At 34.5% G+C, this 13,106-nt stretch overlaps 1 protein-coding gene across 2 annotated transcripts in view; it reads left to right on the top strand.

The window, feature by feature from the left end:
* Msr1 (macrophage scavenger receptor 1) overlaps positions 1–13,106 on the top strand; it is an 80,230-nt gene that overhangs the window by 48,539 nt on the left and 18,585 nt on the right. Inside the window, exon 10 of one of the 2 annotated variants that reach the window (XM_027954716.2) lies at positions 1,296–2,556. The exons of the other annotated variant lie outside the window; for it this stretch is intronic. Coding sequence (XP_027810517.2) covers positions 1,296–1,312 — 17 coding nt within the window. The 3' untranslated portion in view covers positions 1,313–2,556. Of the gene's footprint in view, positions 1–1,295; positions 2,557–13,106 lie in introns of those variants that run through there. 2 annotated transcript variants of the gene reach the window in all.

The following is a 13,106-nucleotide window of genomic DNA, read 5'->3' as shown; positions in this document are numbered from 1 at the left end:
TATGATTGTGAATATCAGCCAATAGCAGGATCTTTCAAAGTTGAACAACTCAGAATATTGTGTATCTCTTAGAGTGTTTGATATTAGAGACCATTATCATTTTTATGATTATATTAAGATAATGGGAGCATTAGTATATTTTTGTGTTCTCTTTTTTGTGTATTTTTCCTTTGAGATGGTCACTTTTACACAAAATTCTTCTTATTCTCCTTTGTCCTTTTCCTCCATTTAAGTTCAGTTGAGCTCTTCTTGTCAGTCTCTCTTCCCCAGCTTTATGTGTATCTTTATCTCTACCTTTACTTTTTTTTTTCTGTCTTTATTTTCTTTCCCTGAGGCTTTCTCTGAGCTTCTAAACACTCACTCTAGTTGAGTTTGGAAACTAAGGAACTTATTTATTTATTTATTTATTTTGTCTGTAAACTGAACAGTCACACTGTCTACTGTTACCTGGGGTTATCAAATGCTTGGAAGATTTTTTTCAAATATGTTTGGAAATGTTGTCAGTTACAGATTTTTCAGGGCTATTTTGGAGTTCATGTGCATACTTTCTTTGACAAAGCCATAGAGGGCTACTTATGTATATATGTGTACATAACCTCCATATTCCTCTCTGTGCCTACCCCAAAGAATATATATCACAAATTCACAATATTTTGAAAAGGAAGAATCATTTACATGTACATCTAATATAATGCACTCTATATTTTTCATGTTTAAGTTGATGTGTCTGTCATCTGTCTTTGTCACTATATATGGCTCTCTTTCCTCTGAATGACCACACATTACTCCAATATTCAGCTGTTCCATAATTATCATAATAGAATCATTCAGTCGCTAATCTTAAACCCTCAATTTTGCTTGGCTTTAATAAATAATGCTAATATTCAACAACTTCATACATGATATTGTGAGGATAATTTTTAGTATAGGATTTACTCAAAGTTGAACCAATAGTTCAAAGGTTATATGCATATTTTTACAATTTGATTAATTCCAACAAATGGCTTCATAAAGGTTGTACCAACTTATGCTGAATAAAAATAACTTGCTCCCCACATAATTAATTAACTGTGGTATATGAAAGGATCATATTGAATTATTTTGATATATATTTGTGTATGTTTCAAACACAATTTAAATGTAATAAAAATAACCATTGATTTCCTCTTTTATATATATGTCAGGACCAGTACAACTTCCTGATCATATTAGGGGAGGACCCTTTTAAGATCAGGTGGGTTGGGCAGGACACTCTCTGACTCCATCTAATTAAAAGGCCTTTCACCTCTGGACAGGTCATCAACACAACTGACTTCCAAGATCCCTTTTGTGACTCCTCCAAATGACCTTGGTTCCTGTGTCAAGCCTGGCTTCTACTGGCTTCTTCTCCTGATCCTTGGTGCTGTTTGGGTCTCCACTGCCACATTCATACATTCTCCACTCTACTACCATCACCCCTATCCCCTTTGCACCCCTTGCCTGACTCTCCCATGCAGTGACTGGTGGGGTGCCCAGGCCTATCCTCAGGTACCAGACCAGCAGCCCTCTGCTGTTCACTCTCTTAGTCATGCTAATCCCTTTTTAATTCATCGGATCCTAAGGAGAATTGATCATATGAGAACTGATTATATGTGGTTCTTTAAGTTAAAAACATTATTCTCAACCAAGGTTAGGGATGGCATAGAAGAAAATCTATTCATTCATTCATTCATTCATTCACTTAACATATGTTCACTGTATTCATCCAGAAACAGGATGTAACAACTAGTGAGATAGACATTGTCTCTGGCCTTGCAGAGATAATTGTGCCTGAGAGATTCAGACAAGCCAGCAATTAGAACATGCTAGAGCTCTATGGAGAAAGAACAGGACTTTATAAGTGTTCAGAGGAGATAAAGATTCCCTAGAATATTAAAAAATAGATTGATTTAGTTTTCTTAGTTTACCTTCCTTTCTGATCTCCAGCTTATAGCATATTATTTTTCAAGTTTTAAAAAAGTAAGGTAATGTGGAGCTTTGGATAATTTATTCAACACATTTGAACCAAAATGTGTTTCCTTAAATTACCTATTTCAAACAAAAACATCTTACATATGATAAAACAATGCTGAAAAAAAATTACAACAAATCTCTCTGTATTTTAAGCTTTAAGTATAGATTCTGGAGAAAAATAAATATTTTAGTAGAAGTAGAGTTATTTTGTGTAGGTGAAGAAGAGGAAGAAATTGAAGAAGTGGGAAAGGCAGACAAAAACGTATTGGAAAAATGTGGGATGATCCCATGTTATTTTTGAGTGCCTCTGTACTGAGAAATGTGTGACCACATTTTCACAGCTCTCCTTTTCTTCAAGTTTTAACACACAGCCCCAAGGTTTACACCATTAAGTTTCTTGTAGAATTCCATGTAGTATGTCTATGTGTCTCTCTTCATTTCCTTTCCCTGCCCTTGTTAAATGGTCACGTTAACACCTACCTCACAGGGTTGTTGTGAGGACCAAATGAGATATCCTGTGTGTGAAGATGCTCTGTAAAATCATAAAGTGCTTTAAAATCATAAGATATGGTTCACAGTGGTCTCTCTGAACGGAAACTGCTGTTCCTCTCTGGTATAATGCAGACATTTTAAATCTGCAGTTGTAATAAGAGAGAAAGTAAAATGTAAATGCAAGGAGCTAAATAAATGTCATGGATGAAAAAAATGCTAGAGAATAAGACAAGATTTTATATTAGAGCAATGCAAGTGTGACCAGATCACAAATCAATAGTCTGTGTAAAGAGCATTAGTTATAAATAAAAGAAATGACTACACAGTGTGCACACCAGAGGATGGAAACTGTCAACAGAGATCAGAACAAAATGTCAGGAGAATAAAACAAGTATTTGGACTCTGAAAGACACAGCCTGAGCCCAGGATGCTTCTGTTGAGAACATACTAAGAAGGCAGGAACAAATTAGTGTTTCAATGAAACTGGCTTGTTTCTATTACTGCATGACCCCAGAATCTCCAGGGATGAAAGAAAGGGATGATTAGCCAATTTTTCAGAGTTCTCAGTATCAGCAAACCATCACCATTGAATAGCTAGTTAGTGCAAACATCTAGAGATAAATTGGGCCTCTGTCCATGCTTTAATTTGATGTGATTTCCTATCCCACATTTCACTAGAGGCCAGGCTGAATGTGGGAGATGTCTCCTGCCACCAGGTCTTGATCCATACTGGCTAGAGAATGACCCTGAACCCAGAGATCCTGGGAGGCAGTTCCAGGGGATTCAATTCACAAGTCATTGGATATCCCAGACTAAATATAGATTTTTGAGACAAAAAATAGATGTTGTCCAGTCTGAATGCACCCACTTCACCAACTTTATCAATGTACAATGAAAAGGAATCTATACCAAACCCCAAGGTTGGTCTCAATGAATTGTTCACTATGTTCTCACCCTAAATGAGAAGAACAAGTGTTTCTTTTTAAGTGAAAGAATTCCTACCATTCAATTAAGCACTTTGTGAGGCTCTGTCCTACACAGTCACATTATGGAGGTGTGGTTTGTTAGTATCTTTTACTATGTTTTGCTCAGACCGAATGAGACTATAAGAATTTTGAGTATCTTATTCAGAATCTCCTACAAAGAGAAGAAAAATCTATTTGTCTTTGGTTTCACTTCTATTGAGGACTCAATTCAGTCTCAAATTTTTCAAAGTACTCAGATCACTAATTTTAATAATGAACTCTTAAGGGTACTGGCTGAACACCATGTGCTTTTGATACATCATTCTATCTAAATTTCAGAAGAGTGATCAGGGTAATTACTATTAGAATCTCCATTTAATGGATTAAAAATTGAGGCCTACTGCTAATAAGTGGAAGAGCAGAAACTCAAGCCAAATCTATCATTCTCCAAAGTCCCTATGACTTTTATTCAACATCTCACACTAGTTTTAAATGTGTGTGTGTGTGTGTGTGTGTACACACGAATAAATAGTACAAATAGTTAATAGGGAGCCTGTGGAAGCAGGGGAGAAAACAAGATTTGTAATGAGCAGTTGGATTTCCTAGAATAAGCCTTATAATTTGAGGGCTCTAAGAAGATATAAAGTCTTATAGTAGGTCAAATTTTAAAAAAAGCGTTTTGATTAATCTTTATTTGCTTATGTTTCCACCTTTGTAACCACTCTAGACATTGCCTGCAGTCTCTCCCCAAAGAATATTACTCAGAAGCATAGACTCCTAGAATGCTCACAGGGCGTCCATTATCACTAATGAGAGTTACTTATGTGTACCTGGGGAAGAGCTACCTGTTAATATTCCATCTTGATTTCAGTAACTGGCTCAGTTTTAACATTTTTTAGTATCATTTGGCTGCTTTGATCTCTCTCTTCTTTTATTGTGTTTCTTTTTTTAACTCCACAGTGTTCTTTCCTTAGTCACACTAATTATGAGCTAGCAGAGCAGAATATACCTGAGAGTAATGATGACTCTAGGTAAATTAGATAAATGCTACTAATTCTTGATGGTAATGTGGTGCTTACAGCTTGCTGGGATTGCACAAATTGTTGATAAAGACATATAGCATTTCAGTAACACAATAGGTATGTTCTTTAATAGCATAAATATCCAATATGTCTTTAAATTTAAATGGATATTTAAATCAGTAATAGATCAAGCAGTTAGCACTTGTCCTATTTAGTTCCTACCCCAAATAACTCTTGCAGCCTGACTCACCAGAGTCAATTGGAAGGGGAAAAATAAATCAATACAGATCCATCCAGGTCTTTTGCACCAGCAAATTTGAAATTCATCCAGTATGTGCAGGAATGCAGATGGAGAAGAAACATCTGACACCCTGCTTCCCAGCCCTCCACAATCTCTGAAGACCAAAAAACTTTCTTGCCCCTCTCCAAAGATCTTCAAAGATCCTATTCTGCTGCAAGAAATTTAGCTTTACGTGAACTAACACAAGGTCATTTACTTTGTTCAAATTAAAGCACCTCTGAGGATAGGTTCACAATCTATTATTTGGTCCCTTAACCTGCCATCTCTAGAAATGTGCTGCTCTCATAATGTGAATCTCAAGACCAAATTCCCTAGAACAACATAGATTGCTTGCACATGAAGTGTCCAGGAAATTCTTCCCATTACGACTTAACCAACAGACTCTTGATTTTTCCCTGGTGCTACTGTTATTCTCTTTTTTTACTTCCCTGAAATCCTCACATAATGCTTGATCCACTTCAAAGTCAAATACCTGAATTCCAGGTAAGTTAGAAAGCTATTTACAAGATTCTAATGTGAATTCTTCAGCAAATGACCCTACTACCTAATAATGTTTTGTATAAATCTGAATTTTCACTTCCCAGAAATGCTGACCCATAAAGCTGAATATAAACATCAGTTTCTGTGCAAAACATTTTCACAAAAACTCCACATGGCATTCAGCATAATACCTCTGCCACCTGCAAAATGATTAGCTATCTTATCGTGAAATATCCTCCACCCAGAACTCTTTCCTGTTATATTCTTAAATCTCATAATCAGTACATCAACTATACCCAAGGATATAATTTCTGGGCACCAAAAGAAGACATAACATATTAATCATGGAGAGTAACCAGTTGAATAAATTATTATTAATGTATTCAGGTATTATTGAGGTAGTTAAGGTCCTTAATAAGTACTTCTGTAATTTTTAAATAGGACCTTCCTTCCTTCCTTCCTTCCTTCCTTCCTTCCTTCCTTCCTTCCTTCCTTCCTTCCTTCCTTCCTTCCTTCCTTCCTTCCTTCCTTCCTTCCTTCCTTCCTTCCTTCCTTCCTTCCTTCCTTCCTTCCTTCCTTCCTTCCTTCCTTTTCCATCATTAAGTTACACCCATAGCTCTTAAATGAGATTTTTAAGTACTCATTTTTTTTTAAACAAGATGTTTGTTGTGCTGAAATCACATCCTAGTTAGTATATTTGGTGCTTTAATTACCATCTGTGAATTAAAGAAAATGTTTATATTTTCAACTTTATGCCACCAAGGTTCTCTATTTATCCTCTTTCTTATAAATATTCCAAAATGCAAAACATAAGTGAAAAGGGGGAAAGGAAATTGTGTGAGTCTGGTTGTAATACCAAAACAGAACACCAAAAGTTGGTAGCTTAAATAACAAATTTATTTTCTCATGGTTCTGGAGACTGGAAGTCCAGGACCCATCTGCTGGCAGAGCTGTTCCCCACAAGGCATCTCTGCATGGCTTGCGGATGGCTGCCTTCTTACTGGGACCACATTTGGTGCTGTGAGTGCTCTATTGTGTTTTTTCTCTGCTATAACACAGGTCCTACTGAATTTGAGCTCCTTCCTGATGAATTCATATGACCTTATTTGCCTCTGTGAAAGCCCTACCTCTAAATACACATTGAGAGGCAAGATATCAACATGTGGATTTGACAAGGACACAATTTAGTCCATTAGAAGAAGGTATCAAAATTGATCTTGTGTCTTGGACAGTTTCCTGTCTAAATTTTCTCAGCATAGGGCTGAGAAAATGTTTTGAAAAATGTTTCCAAGAAAATTTAGTTTTCTCTGCCTGTCTTTCTATCAATTTGTTCTTAAGAGGGTTTAAATTATACCATAAACAAATTCGAGGTATTCTGGTACATTTTATAGTTCTGAGAACAAGTTCACTTTTATTTGTTTCTGAGCAATATTATGTTTTCTCAGTTCACTGACATTCTTCTACATTATGGCATTTCATGAAATAAAAGTAAACAATATCCAATGTTGACGCTATTAATGAAAAAGAGAATGACCTTGGAAATCATTTATATTTTCCCAAAAATGATCACCACCAATGTATTTGTAAGAATAGATAAGTGGAAAGTAATGAAAACATGGTCAATCAAGAAATAAAATGTGTTGGTTCATATGAATATTCCAAAATGCAAAACATAAGTGAAAAGGGGGAAAGGAAATTGTGTTAGTCTGCTTGTAATACCAAAACAGAACACAATAAAAGAAAGAAAGAAGGAAGGAAGGAAGGAAGGAAGGAAGGAAGGAAGGGAAAGAATTAACCCTTTCAGAAAGAAAGAATTAACACTTTCAGAAAATGGGTTTTGCTTCAAGAATGGAAGGATCCAGGAGTTCAAATTAGATCATTTGGACTGAAACTCTGAAACTGTGTGCTCTCTCTCTCTCTCTCTCTCTCTCTCTTACTTTTGTTTATTTTTCTTTAAAGAATGATCTTGCTATGTTTCTCAGGATGAACTCAAATTCCTGGGCTCAAACAATATTCCTGCCTCCTCCATTTCCTGAGTAGCTGGGGCTAGAAGCATATAGTTCTCTCCCACTTTTCTCCCTTACTCTTCATGTCACATTCTTTGTCAGATAGGCTTTGCTGAGCTGTCTTATCTTTACATTTAGCTGTGTCTGAGAAAAAGTGCCTCCTCCTCCTCCTCCTCCTCCTCCTCCTCCTCCTCCTCCTCCTCTTCTTCTTCTTCTTTTTTGTCTCCACTTGGATTTTGAGCTTTCTCCTTGATTAACTCCTGTATCTGGAGAGGGTCTATATTTATTGCCCAACAAGTGGAGAAAATACTAAATAGTTGGTAAAACAGGATAGTCCCTTCAGAATCCCAGAGTGCAGGGTCCAAGATACAGAAAAAGTAGACCAACATCACTGTGTTGTTCAATAATATTTAGAAATATTATTGCTGCTTATTTATTAGAAAGCCATGCACTAGTTAAGTTATTCCATAATGTGAAAGATTTAAAATTAAGTAACCATACCAATTCTGGTACATATTGATATAGAAGTTGTTTCTAGTTTATGTAGGATATCAGAGTATCCTCTGAGGATTTTATCATACAGAGATGACTGAACTCATCATGCAGATTCAAATTTCAGTGGGTTTGTGTTATGGACAGTGGTAGGTGATTTATAAAAGTTCTTTTTGGACTCTGAATTGCAAAGCAGTAAAGAAACTTTTATAATAATGATACTTTTGTGCTACCATCACCTATTTCTAATTATTAGTCCAGACATAAGAATTTTCATAAATAATAGTGTCATGATTTGGATATGAGATATTCCCCCAAAGCTCCTGTGTTAATACAGGAATATTCAGAGGTGAAATAATTAGATTGTAAGAGCTGTAACCCAATCTGTCCATCTTAGTTTGAATGGACTAACTGGGTGGTAACCAGGTCGTCCATGTCCAGAGGTAGTGGATCACTAGAGGTGTGTCCTGGAAGGGTTCATCTTCTCTGCATCCTCTTCCTCTGTCTATTTGCTTTCTGGTCACCATGAGCAGAGCATCACTTCTCTTCCATGTTCTCTGTCATGATGTTCTAATTCATTCTGGGCCCAGAGCACTGGCATCAGCCAACCATGGACTGAACCTCTGAAACTGTGCTCAAGTAACTTTTCCTCCTTTAAGTTGCTTTTGTTAGGTGTTTTTGTCACAGTGACAAAAAGCTGACTAACATAACTAGCATTTATAATATCCTTCTGTGCCAGGCGCTCTGCAAATCACTTCATATACTACATCTCCTTTACTTAATCTCTCACAAGAAATCTGTAAGTCTGCTATTTCTCCTATAAGGAGTTAGGGCTATTAGTAATCTATGAAAATCACATAACTAATATATGTGTCATAGGTCTCAAATTTTAATCTCAGTTTATCTGATTCTAAATTTTATCACTTAAGAAAAATACTTCAGTATGTCTTTTCTCTCTAACCTCTCCACAATAAATTTATCATTTCTCACGTAATAAATTTGTGAGAATCACATAATATTATACACAAGATTATGAATTATCATAATGCATTGATTGATTCTCACATGAATCCTATAAGGTCATAACAAAAAAAACATCATAAGGAATGCAGAAATTAAGATGCAAACAGGCAGAACACCTGGGTCTAGAGCCAGCTCTCCTGGCTTCTAGCCCAGAGAAGCATCCTGTTTTAAGAGTCCGTCCTTACCCTGATGAGTGAGAACTGAAGTCCTCTTGAAATAAATAAAGCCTTTACTACTTTGATCTAAGAGCCCACATATTGATGTCCACCATTTGCTAAACATATTTCTCTATTTTTTTCTGTTACAAAATATGCCAATATTTTTTTCTTAATTCTAATGAGTTTCTACCATAATTACCCTACAGTGGTCCAGCAAATGAAAGAAACTGTTTCTTGGAAGAGGAAAGAGCTTCTTTTTAGAATTTTTGAAGCTTCGTGTAATATATCCCTATCCATTTCTGGGCACAGCTGTTGACATGAATTATAGTCACTCCTGCCAGGTTTACACAGAATAAAGACCATAAACAGTATTGTCTTCTACTAATTCCATGAAATCAATCTGTACATACAGGAGGCATATTGTCTTTCAATTATTTCAATGCAAAGTCAAGGTCCAAACGCTTTGTTTTTTGGAAAGGTATTTTTCCACCATAAAACATTAGAAAATCCTACCCTAGCTTTCAGATCTGCCAATAATTAGAATGACTAAACTTTAAAGGGCCAATTTGGGATATTTTACTTCATAGTACCAGATATCACATCCCGAATTTTTAGCTTTATAGGCTCCTAAGATTACTTTCAGAATAAATTGTAATTCATAATAGTATTACTATTTTTATATAGTACTTTGCAGTTTATAGTACAAATTTTTCATATATTGTTATATTAGAAACCTCAAACCTAGGAGATAGGTGTTATTGTATTTATTTTATAAATGAGCAAATCAGGGCTCAAGGGGTTAAATTCCTTACCAATGTCTCAAGCCCTTAGAAGAAGGGTTATAAGGACTTTCATGGTATCTGATACATAGATTTTCAGAAATCAGAAAGCATGGCAACATAATTTATGCTGTTTTATGCTGAGAACCTTCTAAATATTATCTTAATAGATGATTTGATTATTTTTGTGTTCCAGAGTTTTAACTGAAGAGCAAAATTTTAAACAATCCACAAATGGATAGTCTATATTATAGTTTATACTATTCCCCTTTATAAAATTTTTAAAGTTCTCTGAGTAATTCTAGAAATTAAGAATCACTTAGAAATGAAACATTAAGTAATAAAAAGATTGCTCTAAAATGGCAGCAAACATACCAATAAATAAACACTACCCTTCAAAAGATAAATAATATACTTCTCGAAATACAATTGTTTTTGTAATTGACAATTTCAAACACAAAGTTCTTCGCTCATCTTAAATATTTGCCATTTTTAGAAAGATCAATCTAACTTTTATCTATTGATTTAATTAAAATTGACAAATTAAAAAGAATTGACAAATTAATTATAGGAAACGACAGTCTTCTTTCACATTTTTATTTATTGTTGTAATTTACTCTTATCATTTAGACTTACACAATATCATCTGAGTTTAGTGCAATTTTATCTTGAGTTCTCAATCAATGAGTTCTCAATCTTTATTTTAGTTGTTCAGCAGTTGAATTGTGTGTGTACAGAGAGCCTTTTTTACTGCTTGGTTTCAGGCTTCTGACTTCCAAGACTGTGAGAGAACAACTTCCCTTCAAGCTACGGTTTGTGATCATTGACTATGGCAGCCCTATGAAACTAATGTATGTAGGCATCTTTGGCCAGAAACTCCTCTCCACACCAACTCATTCCAGCAATGAGCACCACATCTCTGCCTTCATTTGAAGAAGTGCCTTAGCTTTACTTGGGAATCTAAGAGAATTTAACCAAGATGTGGGCATAATGGGAAAGCATATGCAGAAGTATCTACAACTTCAAGTTGAATCTTAACTGCACTTGAAATTCCCCAGCTAGTGGGTACACCAATCTTTTCTCACTGATCATTCACCTCAGTCTCTCCTCAGCAATCATAATAACTTTATATACTTTATCTCCACTGAAATTTTCTCCTTATAGTTTTCTTCTCTTTACTCTGAGATCTCCAAAATTATTGTATCCCTTGACTTTTGAACTAAGACACAAAATATGTTGCATTATTTTTCTAGAGAAAAATAATGGTATCTGGGTGTGCATTCCATAGCTAAATACCTCACTAAGGTAATTATCTTAAATAATCATTTTCTGTTCTGGAAGAATTTTGCTATATTGTGAAAATTTCAAGTCAAACTGCAATCATATATATATATATATATATATATATATATATATATATATATATATATATATTATTTCTGTATTACATTTGGAATTCAAATATAACAACTACTATTGTAATAATTTTAACCTTAAAACATAATTCCAATAAGTGCTACAAAAGAAAGAAACATGACCCTGGGGTGAACAATATAACAATAATCTTATACAAGCTTCTGAATTTACAATGAAATTACATCGTTTTAAGTGCACCAGAAGTAGAAAACATCATAAGTTAAAAATGCATTTAATACACCTAAACTACCAAGCACGACCTACCAACACAGTCCAATAGTCTCAATAGTCCTTGTGGCGATAGGGCTCATTGAGAGCTGCAGTTTGCTACAACTGCCCAGCACCTTAAGAGGGTATAAGGATGGTGTTTCTCTGGCCATGAAAGGACCAAAATTCAAAGTTCAAGATTCTTTTATACTGAAAATGCATTGCTTTTGCACATTTGTAAAGCTGAAAAATCATAAAGTTAAACCATTACACGTTGGGGACCATCTATAATTGAACTACTCCTCAAAATCGTTTTTAACTTTGGTTTTTTACTTCTACTCAATAGCAGTGGTGGTCACATGTGAAGAAGACCCCAGAGGTCACATCCTCCCTGACTTCTGTTTGCAGATTAGAGTTTTGTCTATCAAATTAATATTGGTAGGTTCATAATATCTTTCAAGGAAAGACATATAAAAAACTCTTTGATAATGTGTTTAGGGCCCAGGTATGACACCATTAACATTGTTGTGAATTTGTTGTTTGATTCTGTAAGTAAAATAAGATAATGTAAAATGTAAAGAAGAAAAAATATTTATAGCAAATAGCTAATAAATAGTTATGTATAAAACAACTTGATTTTTAAGGTGTTGACAATTACTATTTGACTATACATATTTTTTATTTTGGGGGGGTACCAAGTATTGAGCTCAGGGGCAACCACTGAGCCACATCCCCAGCCCTACATTATATTTTATTTAGAGACAGGATCTCACTGAGTTGCTTAGCATCTCACTTTTGCTGAGGCTGGCTTTGAACTTGTGATCTTCCTGTCTCAGTCTCCCTAGCTGCTGGGATTACAGGCATGCACCACTGTTCTGGGCCACATACTGGATTTTATAAAAAATATGTTATGAATACCATCAAGTTCCCCTAAGCCCACCTCCCTTTATTTTCAGAGTGAGCTTTTATCTTGGAGTTTACATGCTTTCTTTTACTTACACTTCTATGAATTTACTACATGTATGTATACATAAACAATACATGGTATTATTAGTTATTTTACATAAATAACAAAATACTGTTTATCTCCCTCTGAGCTTTGTTTCTTTCCCCTCAATTTTGTGAATTTCAGCATTATGAAATCATCAATGCGTCATAACAGTAAAGACATTAGAAAATATTTAGCCTACTAATTATTTTTATTAAATTGGTCATAATTTAAAAATATAATTAAGAAAATAGAGAAAAGATATGTATTCAATTTCTGCACCACATGCAATAATACTGTCCATATGCTTAAGAATTTCCTTTTAGTCTTATTATGTAGCAATTTTTTTACATAATTATAATTAATTTTTTATTGCAAATTAAAATTTTTCTAACTTTTCCCTTTCATTGGTGCATTATAATTACACATAATGGGAATAATCAAAATTTTAATCTTAATATAATCACCTAATATGCTCATTTTAACAATTATGCTTAATTCCTCTAAAACTATCCATTAAACCCAGGCATGGAGTTGTTTGCCTGTAATTATAGCTACTTAGGAGGCTAAAGTAGAAATATCTTCAGTTTAAGGCCAACCTCATCAATTTATCCAGACCCTGTCTCAAAATTCAGAAAGGGAGGGCTGGGAGTAGACCTCTTTATTTATATAATTAATTATAGAATATTAATTATACTCCTCTGTTCTGAAATATTTAATACATTTCTGTTTTATCTCCAGCTTTAAAAAAATAAAATTTATAAAAAAAATAATTACTGAAATTG

Source organism: Marmota flaviventris, chromosome 3 (assembly GCF_047511675.1).
Source record: "Marmota flaviventris isolate mMarFla1 chromosome 3, mMarFla1.hap1, whole genome shotgun sequence".
Classification (NCBI taxonomy): domain Eukaryota; kingdom Metazoa; phylum Chordata; class Mammalia; order Rodentia; family Sciuridae; genus Marmota; species Marmota flaviventris.
Note: the sequence above shows the minus strand (reverse complement) of the source record. Positions and strands in the feature narration are given on the sequence as shown.